Source organism: Pelobates fuscus, chromosome 6 (genome assembly GCF_036172605.1).
Source record: "Pelobates fuscus isolate aPelFus1 chromosome 6, aPelFus1.pri, whole genome shotgun sequence".
Taxonomy (NCBI): Eukaryota; Metazoa; Chordata; class Amphibia; order Anura; family Pelobatidae; genus Pelobates; species Pelobates fuscus.
The window spans coordinates 230,727,659-230,747,614 of NC_086322.1; the positions used below are offsets into that span (position 1 = coordinate 230,727,659).

At 44.3% G+C, this 19,956-nt stretch overlaps 1 protein-coding gene and 1 long non-coding RNA gene across 2 annotated transcripts in view; one reads left to right on the forward strand and one right to left on the reverse strand.

Moving 5' to 3' along the window:
* The window catches only part of LOC134614725 (uncharacterized), a 186,035-nt gene that overhangs the window by 121,551 nt on the left and 44,528 nt on the right, over nt 1–19,956 (reverse strand). The window lies entirely within an intron of this gene.
* EPOP (elongin BC and polycomb repressive complex 2 associated protein) lies at nt 956–3,265 on the forward strand. Its single transcript, XM_063425372.1, has one exon. It carries the CDS (start codon nt 1,377–1,379, stop codon nt 2,616–2,618), a length of 1,242 nt encoding a protein of 413 aa, XP_063281442.1. The 5' UTR covers nt 956–1,376; the 3' UTR covers nt 2,619–3,265.

Sequence of the window (19,956 nt, forward strand, 5' to 3'; positions counted from 1 at the left end):
AAACTTAATAGAATGGTATTTGTTTTATATTTGACAAATTGTTTTAAAATAAACAGTACAAGGAAAGACAGCTTTAATTAAATATATTGGCATTTGGAGATTTTGGGAACTTGTTTAGCTAAGATAGAAACGTTTATGGGACATTTCCACGAAAAAATATAGTATTAGGAGATATGTCTGATTTAAGTATTTGTCTCCAGAGCTGCCTGCTATTAATCTTATGTAAGTTACATGTGTTTTCTAAAACATTTGTATTTTACCTAAAAGTACAGATTTGGTAGGATAATCGGTGTTGCATTCAGGTCATTACATCTCACCGTTCCACATGCATGGAATCTATGGAAAGGTCTGGACAATTCACCCACAATACACGGTATTGTGCAGAATTATAGCCAAATACATAAGAACTTTGTACACAAATAATTATCAGGAATTGCTGCTGAACGCTGATTGCATTTAACCGATGTCTGCACAAATTCACTAATTAAACCAAATTTGAAAAAAATAAAAAATAAATCATAGCAGACACAAAATAAATACTCAAGAAAATGCTAATTATATTTATAATAAAACGAAGCAGTTACATCCAAAGCGTAATTTGCCTTGTAACGCACAATGAAACAAACAAACAAACAAAAAAATAAGCAGATGAATACACACTTTCAGGATTGTTGCAAGGGGTATTTTAGGTGGAAATAAGTTAAAATGTAAGTGTTTATTTAGATGTATGCTTGTATTTAAAAGGACACAGAGAAATACTACAGCCATTTACACAATATTTATATTTTTTAAATCAAAAATATAAAAAAAATATCACGTTGCTATCATTGGGATAGTTTCTTTGTGCATGTGGAGGGGGAGGTGTATTTTTTGTGTGTGTGTGAGGAGGGGGATGTGATGTCACACACAAAGGCAGCCACTGGAGAGGGGCACAGGGGGCTGGTGGGGAGGGATCTTCTATAGTGTAGAGTGGGCTGAGCTTTTCCTAAAACACAGCACACACCGTACGCTGAGCCTGGACTCTGCCAACTTCTAGCCAGGGGCTGCCCGCACCCTCTGTGCCCTGGGCTGCTGCTTCTCCTGCCAGGTTCCCGATGCCCTGGACCCCAGATTGTGTGCCTCTGCTTCTCACCACTGGAGTGGCCCCAGATCCGGCACCCTTGAACTTGCTGCTCAGACACACTGACCCCAGGAGCTGGCTGCTATGGATTTTGCCCATTGAAGGATGCTGCAGATTTAAAACCGCCTGCTCACACTGGAAATATACCGTTTGCACTGCCAAGCACACTGCTGAGAAGGAAGTGAGATTTGGGATTTAAAGAACCAGGAGCAGCCCTGAACTACCTCCTGCATTGCTGTGATCCACATGGAACGTGATGGAACCTCCAGCTGGATACCAGGAGATCGCGGGGACCAGGCTGGGTTACCTCCGAGTGGGAGGAAGGCAGCTCTTTGCTCTGGCTCAGGTACTCAGCGGTCCCTTGCGCGGGGTTCCGCGGGGGCGTGTCTGTCGGCGGATGGAGAGGCTTCAGATACAGAGCAGACGGTGTGACCTTCGGGAACTTCGGGCCCTTAAAGCTCTAAGGTCGGTCCCCAGCCGAGCCGTTCAGTGCTGCCTCATAACCCTAGAAGATCTGCACATTCTCTGCTCCTCATGGGGCCCCCAGGTCCTCTCCTCTGCCACCAGCGACCTGCATGATGAAAATTCTGAGGAGGCCAATGACAAGGACTGTGTGTCCCCCAGGATGAGAGCCACTTTCCCTCAGGGCTTATCCAATCTGTTTGCTGGGGCCCCTCACAGCCCCGTCACTTCGGTGGGCTACTCCAGCAATTCGGATTCAAACCTGGAGCAGACTTGTTCTTCTGACGCGGAGTCAGATAGCAGTGGGGCGTCAGGGGAATACCGCCCCAGGGTGAGAACGGAGAGCAATAGGCACATTAGAACGCGGAGCCGGGAAGCGGAGTTTGTTCCATTCACGATCAGTGAGCCAGAGTGGCCACCCAGGCTCCAGAGTCCAGAACCGGACCCTGTAGAACAGAACACTAAGGTGGAGGAGAAGGTAGAGACTCCAAAGGAGCCTGAAGTAGAGGAGAAGCCCCCAGAAGAAGAACCACCTTCAGAGGATGTGGACAGGGATGTACAAACGCCGGTCCCCGAGACCAGAACTCAGCAGTTTGATAGGCTGGTCAGGAAGTCCAAACTCTGGTGCTATGCCCGGGGGTTCAGGACAGATATCCGTGACCTCCTCCCACTGGTCGCCAGTAGACCTAAGGGGTCAACAGGCCGTAGGAAAGCAGGAAAGGCTGGTTCTAAAGTGGGGCAAAGATCCAAGAAATCGCAGGGTGGAAAAGAATCTGGAGCTCATCCCAAAAGGGTCAACAACACCCCACAACCCTCTGTCCGACCCCCTTTCAGCTTTCTGGGGAACTTCCCTGCACCTCCTTCCTTGATGGTGGGAGAAGATGGAGACCTATGCCCCGCTTATTCTTTGAAGGCCAAGAATCCAAAAATGGTGCCCACAGCTCACCCCCTGTGGGGTTGGCATCCTGGAGGAAGTGCTATACCTGTACCTCCAAGTCTAAAATTTAGATCCTACCCCTTGGATATTTTTGAGTAACCCCTTTAACACTGCTGTCCTTTATAATACTGAGTGGGAACCAGACCTCACCCTTCACTCATTTAGTAGGGGTTTCCATTGATTGCACTGCTTCTTTCTACACGACAGGCAGACATTTAGAATAATATCAGGTGATTTACTATTGTAACAATTTACTTGACTATGATAGGATCTAAATTGCGGAGCAAAAGTATTTAAAGAGCTAATGGATGACTGAAGCCATGTGGATGTTCTCTGATCTCTTTGTTGACTTTTTTTTTTGCAATCACAAAAGAAATGTGTATTTATTTTTTCTATGCGACCTTGTTGAGTGTGTTAAATTGTGGCTGTTACACACATTGAGCTGTACCATAGACATCTGGTTGTTATTATTGCAGCTTTTTGAAAAGCATTGTATTTTTGTATACTATTTGTACACATTGGATAATATTTTGATGGGAGGGGATACCTACATTTTTTGGTTTTCTGTTAATTATGTGAATTCATTTTTTGTTATAGTTTTAAATTACCAAGCCAGGATAGGTAGTGGCTGCATTTTTTTTTAATGGTTTGAAGTTTAGCCACATTGTATTTCGAGTATAAAATGAGAATCATGGAAAAGTGGAAATAAAAAAAAAATAAACTTATAAATATATATACAAACTTTTTTTCATAGTGTTGGATGAAGGGAATGGGGGGGGTAAGGTATTGATGCCTACAGCAAAAGGTTTGATAGCTGAAAGTAACTGGCAAAATAAAAGAGAGACTGGGCCATATCTGTGGAAAATGTACCATTCAGTGAGTGGGGTTTAAGGTGTATGTGTGTCTATATAATGGGTTAATTTACCAAACAATTTATAGCTGGTTAGAAAAATTAACACCAAAGTAGCCAGTGGAACAAAAAAAAGATCCAACTTTATTTTATAAAACTGACTGCATCTCATTGTTTAGTGAATAAGCTCCACATATTTTTGTGTGTTTCTTGGATTACAAAGATTACAGGTTATTTTGTGCACAAACCCACTTTACACTCTTGGGCTTGGTACAAAATATATATTTCTGCAGGGTTTATTCAATAAACTGGGAACTGTGAATTTTAGGCTACAGTTGCAGTGCAGGAAATATCAGATGTATAGAATTCTCCCAATTTGACTATTTAAGGCTTTCCGTTTTGCATTTTCCTTGTCACTTCTTCACAATTACTGGTTTAGTGACTAAAACCCGGCGAGTGAGTTTTGGGGTCAGCTCTGGTAATCTGATTATTCTCTGGAGGAGAAAACAGGAATTCAAGCAAGGACATAGTGGGATGGGGAGAAATGGCCTTTATTTACATCAGGAGTTGGGGCTGGCTATTATCTTTCAATTCCCAAGATACAAATACAAAGGTTCTAGGGACAAGGGGAGACAATTCTACTATGTGTTTAAAGGCTGGCCATTGGATAATCTCAGGGACTAGTTATATGTGTTTTTTTGTTAAATATAGTATAATTTCAGGCTGTTTTGTGAGCAGCTAAACTAAGCAGCGTCTGTTTGATTTTCATGCAAATTAGCAGGATGGAGGTTAATGCAGACTTGACCTGTGAGTGTCAGGGACAAAACCAAACCCAGGCAGGAGACAGACCCCTCTCCCTCCTCCTTCTCTACCCCCTCCTCGCCCCCCTCTCACCCACACCTCCTCTCTCAGAGGCAGGAGGCCTGCAGAGATGAATCAAACAGGCATTCCCCTTGATATCTTGCTCCAATCCTTACTAAATGCTAACTGGGATCCTCCTGTAAGTGGCTATTTACATCTAAATGAGTTCCTATTAAATGAAATGGAGGGAGGAGTGTGGGGTCAGAGCTCTCCCTTGAAGAAGATTTATTTGTACAACAACCCCCTATCAGAACCACAGCCATTTCTGGTATGCTCATATTGTATTAAAAAAAGTTATTGTTCATTCAATATTTAACTTTTTTTTTATTTATTTACTTTTTTATTTGTGGTTATGTATTGTCAGCTTTAGCTATACGTCCAGGGATGTGCATTTTATTTGTGAAAGTACAAAAAATAAATTAAACTTTCCTGGTTTCCGGCGTTGAATTCACAAACTAGACTGGGAAAGAAAAATAAAATATGGCCGCGTACTTGTATGATCTATGGGCTGTATCTGTAGAGTTTCAGCTCATGGGAATGCAGAGATCTATATGGGTCAAGTTTATGGGAATGCAATGTCAAGTTTCAAGTAGTGACATTATAGTGCGAGTTATGTCAGTGGCAAAATTGTGGGAGATAAGACAGTGGCAGGATAATGGATGGTGAGTGTTGAGGCAGAATAGTGATATTTAACATTTTACTCCCAGGGCTATATGATCTATTCATTGAACTGGTCATGGTTTACAATGAAACGATGTACATACAGAGTTTAACCCCTTAAGGACCAAATTTCTGGAATAAAAGGGAATCATGACATGTCACACACGTCATGTGTCCTTAAGGGGTTAAAGGTACACTGTAGTCACCTAAACAACTTTAGCTTAATGAAGCAGTTTTAGTGTATAGATCATGCCTCTCAGGTTTCACTGCTCAATTCACTGCCATTTAGGAGTTAAATCACTTTGTTTCTGTTTATGCGGCCATTGCCACACATCCCCTGGCTATGATTGACAGAGCCTGCATGAAAAAAAACTGGTTTCACTTTCAAACAGATGTAATTTACCTTACACAATTTTATCTCTTGCTCTGAAAATTGAACTTTAATCATATAAAAATTGCTCTTGCAGGGTCTAGCAAGCTATTAACATAGCAGGGGATAAGAACATCTAAATCAAACAAAACTCGCAATAAAGGCAGGATAAACAGTAGATGACTCTTTACAGGAAGTGTTTAGGGAGGCTGTGCAAGTCACGTGGGGAGGTGTGACTAGGGTTCATTAAAAAAATGATTTAACTCCTAAATGGCAGAGAATTGAGCAGTGAGACTGCAGGGGCATGATCTATACACCAAAACTGTTCCATTAAGCTAAAGTTATTTTGGTGACTATAGTGTCCCTTTAACCTCCTTTCTGCTGAAGGTGTAACAAGAGTTCTGTCCTGGCTAATGTCAATTCTGCGCATACTGGATATCTGTGATCAGTGTGCACAGAACACTGGGATTAGGCATCCAGTGGCAGCTGCTCCCCTCCCCTGGCACTGGGACAGAGGTTAGTTTATGCTTTGTTTTTATTTTTCAAGTTTTGGGGAAGGGACACCAGGGTTATGCTAACCATAAGTAGTGTTTTTTTTTTTTTTTAAATTACTGTTTTTTTAATTGGAGTAACCCTTTAAGGCAGTAACAGGACAGTTGGAAAATAGTGAAAATTGAGGTTGTAGCAGAATTATGGGAGTTGGGGGAAGTGTCAAGATTGTGGGAGTTGACTCTGGCAGGATTGTTGGGACATGTGGGACATTGAGGCAAGGTGCAGAATTGAGAGACGTAGAGCCAGACAAACATTCAAGCTGCACAACAAATACTTAAAATAACTTATTTTTCTTCAGTGTAAGAGGGAGGAAGTCTCTTTTTTTACACCTGCGTGAGTAGGTAAGGTGTGATGTCACGTGTCACTGGTTGATAATGGAGGACATTGAAAGAAAAGACCATGTAGCAGAAAAGCCTGAATGAATAAATATTGCTGCTGCATAATCAAGGAAAGTTGGTGTAAGTTGAAAATATGCCGCAGCCACAACCCAAACGTATTGGTGTTTATTCTCAAAATAATAAATTGTAGTGACGTGGAACCTGAGTGGCTTAAATATTCAAGCTGTGACTATATGAGTTAGAGAGAAATATCCACTATTTTTTGCTTAAATTTTGCTAATAAAACTAGGGTTTTTTTGCCTTATTTTAGTCAACAACAAAAACAGATTTGTGTAAGGCTGAACTTGATGGACGCATGTCTCTTTCCAATTAGTGTATCTTTGTAACTTATTTCAATGCACTGCAAGTTGGAGTTTAGTGAATAAACCTGGCCCATGAACAAAACTGCTATTTCAATCGGCAAGATTATGTTTCAAATTACCGTAGTGCGTGGATGGTGATATCACCCATGCAATTATTTGCCATAAAGAACAGGGAATAATGCACAGTTTGACACCATGCACTATGGAAAACTTCTAATATTAGACAGAACCGGAATAAACATGTCAACTCCCAAGTGGCAGTGACCCTATGGCTTTAACCACTACACCGTCCTTACTTATTCCATCACTAACCCAGCTTACACAGACCCAAGCCCAGTTAAAGGAACACTATAGTCACCTAAATTACTTTAGCTAAATAAAGCAGTTTTAGTGTATAGATCATTCCCCTGCAATTTCACTGCTCAATTCACTGTCATTTAGGAGTTAAATCACTTTGTTTCTGTTTATGCAGCCCTTGCCACACCTCCCCTGGCTATGATTGACAGAGCCTGCATGAAAAAAAAAACTGGTTTCACTTTCAAACAGATGTAATTTACCTTAAATAATTGTATCTCAATCTCTAAATTGAACTTTAATCACATACAGGAGGCTCTTGCAGGGTCTAGCAAGCTATTAACATAGCAGGGGATAAGAAAATCTTAATTAAACAGAACTTGCAATAAAGAAAGCCTAAATAGGGCTCTCTTTACAGGAAGTGTTTATGGAAGGCTGTGCAAGTCACATGCAGGGAGGTGTGACTAGGGTTCATAAACAAAGGGATTTAACTCCTAAATGGCAGAGGATTGAGCAGTGAGGCTGCAGGGGCATGTTCTATATACCAAAACTGCTTCATTAAGCTAAAGTTGTTCAGGTGACTAAAGTGTCCCGTTAACAATAATAATAAATAAAAACAATAAAAAAAAAATCGAATTCAATATAAAATATAAATAATGGCGAATGGCGTGTAATAAAGGAAAATAAATGTTCTTCTCCAGGTTCTGCACTTGACCACTCAATGATATGTCCTGGTCTATTTGAGATTAGTGAGAGCTGCTACTATGCCAAGCAGAATTAAGAATGTTGGCTGAAATTGCTTCTGCCAAGGACTGTAACTCATTATGTTCACCGACACTCCAGTGCTGCCCGAACATTTAACAGCTACCCATAACATCTCATAGAAAAATATCCCCTCAACTGCTGGACTTTGCCTTGTCCGTTCTGCTGTGTTATTACCTTTCCACAAAGCTTTTGCTCCCTTTTTCTGATGCTCCCAGACTCCTTTCCAGTCCCTTCTCTAGTCATTTATGATGTAACCTTCCCTTCCCTGTGTGCTAATACACCCTCCCATCAGTGGCGTACATACCAGGGTCGCAGGGGTCGCGGCTGCGACCGGGCCCGGCCGCCCCTGCGACCCGGTATGTATGTCACTTGGCCAGCCTCTTCTCCTGGGGGGCCCAGGAGCCGGCCACCTCCGGGCCCCCCGAGGCTGGCCCTGCTGTCACCCGGCTTGCCGGTCCTGAAGCGCGCGAGGGAGCACTCTCCCCTGAGTGCTTCCTCTTCAGCTCCCTCGCGCACCGCAATGATACCGGAGCCGGAAGATGACGTCATCTTCCTGCGCCGGTATCAGTACGCGGCGCGCGAGGGAGCTGAAGAGGAAGCACTCAGGGGGAGAGTGCTCCCTCGCGCGCCCGCCTGCTTGCCTGCCCGCTGGGTGACCGGCCCCCCAGGAGCCCAGCAGCACCACTGGACCCCAGGGAATCCCCTCAGCACTCCAAAAGGTAAGGAGGCTGGGGGGATTAAAAAAAAAATGCGTTAGTGTGTGTGTTAGTGTTACTGTGTGTGTTAGTGTGTGTTTTACTGTGAGTGTTAGTGTGTGTGTTAGTGTTACTGTGTGTGTTAGTGTGTGTTTTACTGTGAGTGTTAGTGTGTGTGTTTTACTGTGAGTGTTAGTGTGTGTGTTAGTGTTAGTGTTACTGTGAGTGTTAGTGTGTGTTTTACTGTGAGTACACACTAACACTCACAGTAACACTAACACATTTTTTTTTATTTAATCCCCCCAGCCTCCTTACCTTTTGGAGTGCTGAGGGGATAACAGTGTGTTAGTGTTACTGTGAGTGTTAGTGTGTGTGTTAATGTTACTGTGTGTGTTTTACTGTGAGTGTTAGTGTGTGTGTTACTGTGAGTGTTAGCGTGTGTGTTAGTGTTACTGTGAATGTTAGTGTTACTGTGAGTGTTAGTGTGTGTGTGAGTGTTACTGTGTGTTAGTGTGAGTGTCAGTGAGTGTGTCTGTTGAATGTGTCTGCTAGTGAGTGTCAGTGAGTGTGTTACTGTGTGTGTCTGTTACTGAGTGTGTTTGTATTAGTGAGTCTGTTTGATGTCTGTTAGTGAGTGTATGTTTTGTAAGTGAGTGTGTATGTATGTCTGTCGCTGAGTGTGTCTCTGTCAGTAAATGTGTGTGTCTGTTAGCTAGTGTGTATGCGTGTGTTAGCTAGTGTGTATGCGTCTGTTCGTGAGAGTGTGTATGTGCGTGTCTTCAGCACTTACCTTTCTCCAGCGCCGTACTCCCTTGGCGCTGGGGATCCCTCCGCCTCTCAGCTCCGAATGCGCATGCACAGCAAGAGCCATGCGCGCATTCAAACCGCCCATAGGAAAGCATTACTCAATGCTTTTCTATGGACGTTCAGTGTCTGAGAATCGCGGAAGCTCCTCTAGCGGCTGTCAGTGAGACAGCCACTAGAGGCTGGATTAACCCTCAGTGAAACATAGCAGTTTCTCTGAAACTGCTATGCTTTCAGCTGCAGGGTTAAAACTAGAGGGACCTGACACCCAGACCACTTCATTGAGCTGATGTGATCTGGGTGTCTGTAGTGGTCCTTTAAGTGTGTGTGCATCTGCATGCACTGGTGTACATACCGCGGTCGCAGGGGTCGCAGCCCTGCAACCCCTGCGACCAGGTGCCCGCCGCCATGTGTTGCGGCCCCGGCCCGCGCAGAGTAAGCGTGCGGGGGTGGGGGGCCCACGGATCAATTTTTGCACCGGGGCCCCATAGGTCATGTGTACGCCACTGCCTCCCATAAAGGGTTCTTGTCCTTCTCCAAGTATTTTCCTTCTTATCTATCAGAGTTGAACAAGTGCTACTGAATGGTCTCTCTGCTGGGAGAAGGCCACCACCGCTGACAGGACCACAGCCCCACTGACAGCATTAAACCCACTGACAGCATTAAACCGAGTAACAGAGCAACAGCTTACAGTCCCACTAAGAGGGCAGCAGGCCCCAGGCCTACTAACAGATTATTGGCTTTAATTTAAAAAGGAATAAGATACCACAGAGCCTAGGCAGGTTACCAGTTCCAACCCTCCCACTTTCATTCTTTATATAGGCTTACCTATCAACTACTAAAGACAAAGTGCACACCCTTTTTGATGATAAACACAAGATTATAGCTGTGGATGTCTCTATCATTACAGAGATTACTGTCAAGACATGTAGACTCCAGGCTGTAATAAAGGACATGGGGAACAACAATCCTGCCAACTCTACTAGAAACATATAGTCATGCTTCTTCAACATTCACAGTAAGCAACTAAAACCAAATTATACTTGATGGGAAATAAAATGAGAACAAATGCATCCTGGGGCCTGGCTGAAGAGATTACCTTGGCAGAACTCAGGCATCTCCTTGTCAGGTTACATACCTCATATCTAAACACCTAAACAGGCCTGATGTACTCAGTCTGATGAAATGTTCATCATTTAAAAATATCAGGAAGTATTACTTTACTCAGCTGAAGTGGTAGAGGTTAACACAGTGAATAAGTTTAAGCGTGCGTGGGATAGGCATAAGGCGTAATTAGAAAAATTGCCCTGCCCCCCCAAACCTCTACCCCCCACCCCATACGTCCACGCCCCCCCCCCCCACATGCAGACAAACAGATACACCCGCCGACACACATACATGTAGACACACACATACATACACACACACAGAGACCCATACATACAGACACACATACATACAGACACACACACACACAGACATACAAACACACACATACATACAGACACACATACACACAGAGACAGACATACACACAGACAGACATGCAGACACAGACAGACATACAGACATACAGACAGACATACAAACACACAGAGACAGACCAACATACAGACAGACACACAGATATATTGATACAGACATTCTCTATCACACACAAACTGTTAAATTTTTTTAGTGATTTACCCGGGGTCCAGTGGCTGCCTCATGCTGATGGGAGTCAGAGCTCCCACTGTGACTCCCTCCTCTCCTCCTGTGCGGCGCTATGTTGGCTGGGAGATAGTGACGTCTTCCTCCCAGCTCTGACATCATCACTGGGGCCCGGTCACGCTCTTAAAGCACCACAGCTCTGACCAGGCTCCAAAATCATTACCAGCAGGGTGGCCACCCGATAGGCTCCTTCAATGCGGCCCCGGAAGTTTTTCGGCACGGTCGGGCCGCATCAAAATGCTTTTGGGCACTTCGGTCCCAGGGGTCGACAGGGCGGCCGGGCCCCCTGGAATGACGGAAGCCAGTCGCAGCTGCGACACCTGCGACCGCGGTACTTCCGCCAGTGCATAAGGCTATTCTAGCTATAAGATAAGGCCAGGGACTAATTAAAGTAATTAGAAAATTGGGCAGACTAGATGGGCCGAATGGTTCTTATCTGCCGTCACATTCTATGTTTCTATGTTCAGAATCCTGAAAGCACCCACTACTGTCCCAAGAGACTTGAAAATGTCATCATAAGGCAGCCTTACACTGTGACATGTGAGGAATATTCCCTTTTTTCCTGATCTTTCAAGAAGTACAGGGTTTTTCTGTCTCAGGATATTCAATCTCAGTACATACAATACCAATAGGTACTACCAAGATTATTTTTGGTCCTTCATGATGGAACAACGCTATGTCCAATGGATGTGAGGATTGGGTCCTTCCCTTCAACACTATAGCGGTCTATATTTGTTTAAGGGTTTTCTTTAACATTTAGCAACCCGTCTTAGTAGATCTTCTTCTTCCATTGACATTAGCATTGACATTAGCCTAGGGACGTATTTGTCTTTCTCCCCCTCACCTCACACTGATGTTTATTTTGACAATTCTGCTATTCGTATCCTGCAAAGGTGTAATATAGCCCTAGGACATGGTAATCTCACTTTATTCAAGTTTTATTTATTTTTTTTCTGTTCATTTGTCTTTCTTTGTATTCTTTAAAGGCATAGTTGTGTTTTAATACTAATTAACCCTACATTACACTAGTTAAAAAAAAAAAATCACATTCCAAAATGGGACTAACTGTATATAATGCAATGCATCTGTTTTATTTACATGGATGTTATGCATGAAAATAACCATGAGCTCCAGGTTATGGAGTGATAAAAAAAACTTCAGAAATCCCTGGGATCAACAGAAGAGTGCAAATACATCCTCATACTCCTAATGTAAGGTGAAAATAAATCAAATGTTTTACAGAAATGTTGAAGGGGCATAATGATTGCTAGTGCAATAGAGTGATTATAGAACACAACACAGAACCTTCTTACCAGTTGAACAGATATCGTGTGTATAACTTTAAATCTAAAATCTAAATGAAAAAAAAAACTAAACAGTGTAGTCCCTTGGTATTGTTATTAATTTAAAAAAGATTTGTGAACCATTTAAATGTTTAAGAGGAGTGATCAAGCTCTATATCATGAATATACAGGTGTACAGTGTGGGATAAGGTTGTATATTATTTGTCTAAGAAAATTTGTTATGAGCAATTTGGCCTCTCTATGGCAACTGATTGGATTCTAAGGAAGTGCACATCGATTATCAGAAGACCAAACCACATTCTTAAGAGCCACTGAATACTGCATCTCCCATCATACCTTGCAGCCATAGAAGCCATTTTGTTAGGCAAAAATAGCTAAACTGAAAACATATCTGTCATTTTACAGTTTGGCTATTTTGTCCCACAATTTGGAATTCACTTTGAATTTATTATTAATTCTCAACAGCTCACACTTTTTCAAAACATTTAAGTAGCTTAATGTGCTGTGAGCTTTACTAAATGATAGCATCATCATTCATACCTAAATTGACTTGTAAAACAGTCACTATTTCATGATATTGCAAAGATGTATGAACTTTACTTATGTAATTAGAGACATGGACTATTTTGTTCTTTATGGAGGTTGTTTTACTTCATGTTTTTTTGATTGCTTGATGTTTCAGGTGCACCAGCTGTGTTGAAGTGGTGGACAGGGCTGCCATCAGAAATTTTGGGGCCCCTGACAAAGCACAAGGTCTGGCCCCCCCCCCCTCCCTCCCGGGCCCGCCCACGCCCTACCTAGTCCGCTGACAATGATGCAGGACTGAATGTGGTGTGTATGGTGGAAGTAAATTAGAATGTGTGTAATGGATGTAGTGTTTGTGTGTATTAGATACTGTTTGTGCAGTGAATGCAGAGTGTGTGTTTGTGTAGCGGATGCAGTGTGTATAGTGAACATAGAGTGTGTTTGAGTAGTGGATGTAGTGTGTGTTTGTGTAGTGGATGTAGTGTTTGTATGTACTATATGAAATGTGTTTAGTGGATGCAGTGTCTGTAGTGGATGTAGTGTGTGTATTAGACGCAGTGTCTGTGTGTAGTGAATGCAGAGTGTTTCAATTTATGGTGGATGTAGTGTGTGTACTGTGAATACAGGATGTTTGTGTAGTGGATGCTGTGTGTACGGTTAATGCAGAGTGTATGTTAGTGTAGTGAATGCAGAGTGTGTGTCAGTTTAGTGAATCCAGAGTGTGTGCATAGTTTAGTGAATGCAGAGTGTGTGTTAGGGTGTAATAAATGCAGAGTGTGTGTTAGGGTGTAATAAATGCAGAGTGTGTGTTAGGGTGTAGTGAATGCAGAGTGTGTCAGTGTAATGAATGTAGTGTGTGTAAATTTGTAGTGAATGCAGAGTGTGTGTTAATGTGTAGCGGATGCAGAGTGTGTGTTAATGTGTAGCGGATGCAGAGTGTGTGTTAGTGTCGTGAATGCAGAGTGTTAATGTGTAGTGAATGCAGAGAGTGTGTTAGTGTGTAGCGGATGCAGAGTGTGTGTTAGTGTAGTGAATGCAGAGTGTGTGTCAGTATAGTGGATGCAGTGAGTGTGTTAGTGTGTAGTGTATGCAAAGTGCATGTTGTATTAGTGAATGCAGTGTGTGTATTGTATTAGTGTATGCAGTGTGTGTGTGTTAGTGTATGCAGTGTGTGTGTGTTGTATTCGTGTATGCAGTGTGTGTTGTGTCAGTGTTTGCAGAGTGTGTGTTGTGTCAGTGTTTGCAGAGTGTGTCTTGTGTCAGTGTATGCAGAGTGTGTTGTGTCAGTGTATGCAGAGTGTGTTGTGTCAGTGTATGCAGTGTGTTGTATTAGTGTATGCAGTGTGTGTTGTGTTAGTGTATGCAGAGTGTGTGTTGTGTCAGTGTATGCAGTGTGTGTGTTGTGTCAGTGTATGCAGTGTGTGTGTTGTGTCAGTGTATGCAGTGTGTGTGTGCAGGTAATAATGACTGGACCCTGGGCAATTGCTTGCTTGGGCTCCCTGGGCCCTGCCGCCGTCGCCCCTCACTCCCTGGTATGCAATCAAGGCATCCATCCCAATGCAGTGGCGGCATTAAATAGAATGAATTTTATTGGGACACCCAATTGCAAGATTGGACTAAAGGTAGAGCAACTCTAACAATGCTTTGACAGGTGGGGCTCTACCAATTTCCCATGCTTGCAGGGTTGTATTTAGCACTGTTTTGTGTGTTTGAATGTAAGCATGTGTTTGTATTAAGTATGTTTGTGTTAATGTGTTTGTATGTGGTACTGGAGTTTGAATGCAAGTGTGCATTTATGTGTAGTGTTTGTTTTTGAATGTAGGAGTGTGCTTGTATGTAGTGTTGAAGTTTGAATGGAGGGGTGTATTTGTATATAAAGCTGCGGCTCAGATGCACAGGTACATACTCTGACACACAAGCAGATACACAGATACATACACTGACTACATACAGATAAGCAGGCACATACACTGACAGACATACTGACACACAGGTACATATATTGACACATACAGACACATACACTGGTAGACGTACTGACAGACACACACAGGCTTATATACAGACATACTGACACACACACTGATCAACATATTGACACACATACACTGACAGAAATACTGACACCCACACACAGGCACATACACTGACCGAGATACTGACACACACACACACACACACACACTGACAGACACACTGACACCCATATACACTGAGAAATACTGACACACATCCAGGCACATATACTGACACACACAGACACATACAGAGACTGACACATGCATGCACATGCACTGACAGACATACTGACACACACACATATTCCCTGGATTCCCTGGGGTCCAGTGTGGTGCCTGAGGATGATGGGAGTGAGGATCCCCCATCCTCACTCCCTCCCAGCCGGCTGCCGGAAAGCAAGGGGCCCGGTCGTGGGGGGAAAGAGCGCCCGACCGGGCCCCTGCTGATACAAGCCCTCCGGGTGGCCCTAAGTGCATGGGCCACCCGGTGGGACTCAGAGGACGGGGGGAAATTTTTTACATATTTTTTTTTTTTAAATCTAATTACATGTTTCTCCCCCCTCCCTGCTTACCTTGTCCAGGGAGGGGGGAGATTCCATGATCCCTGGTGGTCCGGTGGGGGGGCCCCCGGCTCCCCTTTACCGCAGAGGGGGCCCAGGCAGCACACAGCTTCTCTTCTCTCCTCTGTTCCAATAACTCTCGTGAGACCCGCGGAGCGTTGCCATGGCAACCGGGTCTCGCGAGAGTTATTACAAGAGAGAAGAATCTGTGTGCTGCCTGGGCCCCCTCTGCGGTAACAGGGAGCTGGGGGGCCCGTGGATGCACACATAGATAGCGATATTCGCTATCTATGTGTGCAGGGAGGGAAAGTGGGGCCCAGGACTGCCAGAGCAGTCCAGGCCCCCCAGGGCCGCCGGGCCCGTGACAACCGTCATGCTTGTCACCCCCTGATGGCGGCCCTGGTGGTGGATGTAAGAGTTGAACGTTCCCTCAGATGTAGCAGACAAAATGCCACTGAAGAGTTCTTGAGACCATAAACCATAAGATGGATGAAGTAATGGTTCAAGATGTATCCATACAGCCAGGGCCAGCGCATCCATAAGGCGGCCCAGGCATCCACCTTAGGGCGCACAGGCTCTGGGGGCGCAAGATTCCAGTGACCGGCAGGAGGGAAGCGCTCCCTCCTACCAGGCTACCTTCTGGAGCCCTCGGCGTGCAACTGTATTGGCATCAGAGGCAGCGAGGGAGCTCTGAACTCCCTGCTCTGCTCTCGCGCCGTTTGATGCCGCGAGAGCCGAAATATGACTTCATTCCGGCTCCTGGCATCAGTAGACACCCTGCGAGGTGCGAGGGAGCAAAGAAGGGAGATTAGAACTCCCTCGCCGCCTCGGATGCCAATACAGCCACACGTCTCACAGCAGCCCCACTGGACCTTCTACGAGAGACCCACGCCAGCTCTCTAGGTAGGGAGGCTAGGTGGAATATTTTTAATTATAATAATATTAATAATTAGTGAGTATGTGTCTGTGAGAGTATGTGAGTGTGTGTGTGTCTGTGAGTGTATGAGTGTGTCTGTCAATGTGTGAGTGTCTGTCAAATCAGTGAGAGTCTGTTTGTCATTAAGTCTGTGTGTGACTACCAGTGTCTGTCAATGAGTCTGTCAGTGTGTATGTCTGTCAGTGTGCGTTTATGTGTCTGTCAATAAATTAGTGTGTGTCAGATCAGTGAGTCTGTGTCTGTCAGTGACGTCTGTGTGTTTGTCGTTGAGTGTGTGACTGTCAGTGTGCATATACCACTGAGTGTTGCGTGGCCGAGCGGAGTGAACTGTGGTACAGGAGCTTCTGTTTCCTGCACCTGGCCAGACTGACAGGAAGTGCTCACTGACAGAGCACTTTTGTCAGTCCGGCTGGGTACAGGAAACTGAAGCTCCTGTACCCGTATCTGCTCCGCCATGCTACAAGAGAGGTGGGGGGCACACCAGGAATTGGAGGGGACCACTAAGGGGGTGGTGGGAGCAACAACGGTCAGGGAGCGGAGGGGAGAGAAACACTAGGGGACAAGGAGGGGAGAGGAACACTAAGTGACAGGAAATGGAGGGGACCACTAAGGGACGGGGAGGAGAGAGGGGCTGGATGTGGAAGAAACACAGAGCAGGGCTTGAGAAGGGGAAAAAGAGACACACAAAGGGAGACAGATGGGCTGGGGGTGAAAGAGACACACAAAGGAGCTGGGAAGAGTAAAAGACACATAAAATGTGGGAGGATGTAAGAGTCATACAAAGCGTGGTGATAAGAGACACACAAGGGGGGTTGTAAGAGATACCCAGGTGCGGGGAGATAAGAGACACACAACGGGGGAAAAAGAGGAGATAATATACACTAAAGTGGGTAAGACATTTAAAAGAGGGGATAAGAAACACAAAAGGGAGGTTAACAGACACATAGGTGAAGATGCTATTTTTTGGGGCAGGGAAGAAATCTTCTTCGCCCATGTACCCAAAAATCCTTGCACCGGCCCTGCTGAGGCGGCATTATTCTGCTATAACATAATGTTTAGAATATTTTTCTACTACACAAAAATACTTTATTTTTCATTAGAAAGAATGTATTTATGTAGCTTAAAGGAACACTATAGTCACCTAATTTGCTTTAGCTAAATAAAGCAGTTTTAGTGTATAGATCATTCCCCTGCAATTTCACTGCTCAATTCACTGTCATTTAGGAGTTAAATCAGTTTCTGTTTATGCAGCCCTAGCCACACCTCCCCTGGCTATGATTGACAGAGCCTGCATAAAAAAAAAAAACTGGTTTCACTTTTAAACATATCTAATTTATCTTAAATAATTGTATCTCAATCTCTAAATTGAACTTTAATCACATGCAGGAGGCTCTTGCAGGGTCTAGCAAGCTATTAACATAGCAGGGGATAAGAAAATCTTAATTAAACAGAACTTGCAATAAAGAAAGCCTAAATAAGGCTCTCTTTACAGGAAGTGTTTATGGAAGGCTGTGCAAGTCACATGCAGGGAGGTGTGACTAAGGTTCATAAACAAAGGGATTTAACTCCTAAATGGCAGAGGATTGAGCAGTGAGGCTGCATGGGCATGTTCTATACACCAAAACTGCTTCATTAAGCTAAAGTTGTTCAGGTGACTATAGTGTCCCTTTAACTTAACATCAACTGGAGTAACTGTATTCCTGCTTTTTTATTTTTTGCTGGTCCAGCTGCTAAGAAATTAGACATTTAGAATGTAGTGGTAAATAAGGAACATGTTAAAGTCAGTCACAAAAATAATATAATATACAATCTTCTCACACCCTTTTGATATTTTTCATACTTGTCAATTTTAAATCATAGAAAACTGGTCTCAGTATCAAAGATTGAATGAATGGTTTCTAGCACTGACTATTCACAATTCTTCTCCACGATAGGACATGTTCTTTCAAGCTCCTGCCATCATTTCACGTGCAGAATTGGCCTTTTCACAGACCGTCTCCCCTATGGCACGAAGAGTCCTTTTACTTTGCATTGTTCCAGCCTCAGTCTTCCTCTGGGGAAATGGAGGAAGAAAACGAGAGGAATCCATGGGGAAGACCTGATTGAAAACATGAAATATAGGAGGATGCCCTCGTCAATAAAATTTTTACATATTCTTATAGTTTGAAAGCTGGACATATACCTTATTGAATGACTGTACTGACTAAATATATTTATACATTTTATATTTGTATATAAAATTATATATAATTTTAAGGCTGGGTAAACTGAGTTTGTTACTCAAAGGCTTGTCCTTAATTGAATGTTACTTCATTAAAAAGGAAATACTTACCGTATATACTCGAGTATAAGTCGACCCTAATTTTAGCACTAAAACTGGGAAAACGTATTGACTCGAGTATAAGCCTAGGGTGGGAAATGCAGCAGCTACTGGTAAATTTCTAAATAAAATTAGATCCCAATAAAATTACATGACTGCTGACCCATATCCCATCCCCACCGTTGCCCCCAAATAATACCCTGGACACCTTTTAAGTGGATAAGGGTATTATTTGGGGCCACAGCTTTATTAAACAGTAAAAAACGTAATTCTTAATTCGTGCCAGCTGTTGGGTGAGGACCCAACAGACAGTTCTCCTTCCTTGTTCTCCAAGAGCCCAACACAGCCGTCGCTAGCCATCAGCCTTGCGCCGACTTTCGGCCCCTAAGGTGACCTTGCGTCATACTCCTTTCCTTTTCGATTCCGCTGTCCAGGGAAAACCGCCACCGCGAAGCCGTCCTGCCGCAGCCTGATCTGCGCCGGCTTCGCGCCCCCCCGCAGACAGCGCCACTTCAATGCCCGATTGCAGCCCCACATTAAATATGTCCAGCCCAATTGGGGTCAAGTGGACCCCATCCTGATGCATCCCGTCTGAATTATTCCCTTCCAACTCAAAGTGCCGTACCACTATTCCGCCCAAACTACGCACAAAGCGTGAAATAGCCACATTAATCTTATGCCTACAGCGTTCAAACGCCTTCCCATAGCCTCCCACCTTCCACACTGGGCGGGGCACTATCTCTGACCAGATCAGAGTCAAGTCACGGAAAAGCGCAAAACAGCGCGCTAGATCATGACACATAGCGTGAATGAGATCCACCGACCTCCGTCGGCCAACATCATTACCGCCCGCATGCAATATCAGAGTCACTGGGGCAGCGACGCAGCGACTCAGCTGCTCACACTCCCTGTACACTTGATCCCAACGTAACCCCCTCAATCCCTGCCAACGTACCCTAACTTCCTGGAATGGGAACCCCAAATTACGGCCATGTGATCTTTCTTCCGCCCTCCTAGCCACCCAGTAAACATATGAATGCCCCAGGATCCACACATAACGAGGAACGTGGCCTACAAAACAAAGAACAACAGTTAAACTTGCACTTATCCAGCTTATCCACTTATCCAGCATCACAGCAAATGAGGACGCACGTAAAGCTGGAACCGCCCCAACTCCCAGCGCCCCAGGCGCATAAGTGCCTCCTTCGGGAAACCCAGTTCGCTCGCCTGCGTCGCCGCTCCAATTCTAAATGAATGCGTGGAATATAGCCTGGGGTCCCGCCCCCAACCTACAAATGCAGCTCCACAGTATGCTCGCAAATTGAAAACGGCTCAGTGGAGACCCATTCAGATGGACCAGCAGCGAGCCATCAGCGCCATCCCTGGCGCCTAGATATGCCCGCAACAATTTCCCCGGACAAAATACACCCCCAGTAAGACCGATACGTACCCTCGCTCCCGTACCCTCTTGGTCCGTGTTGGACAGCCGAATCAACAGTATCACGCACTCCG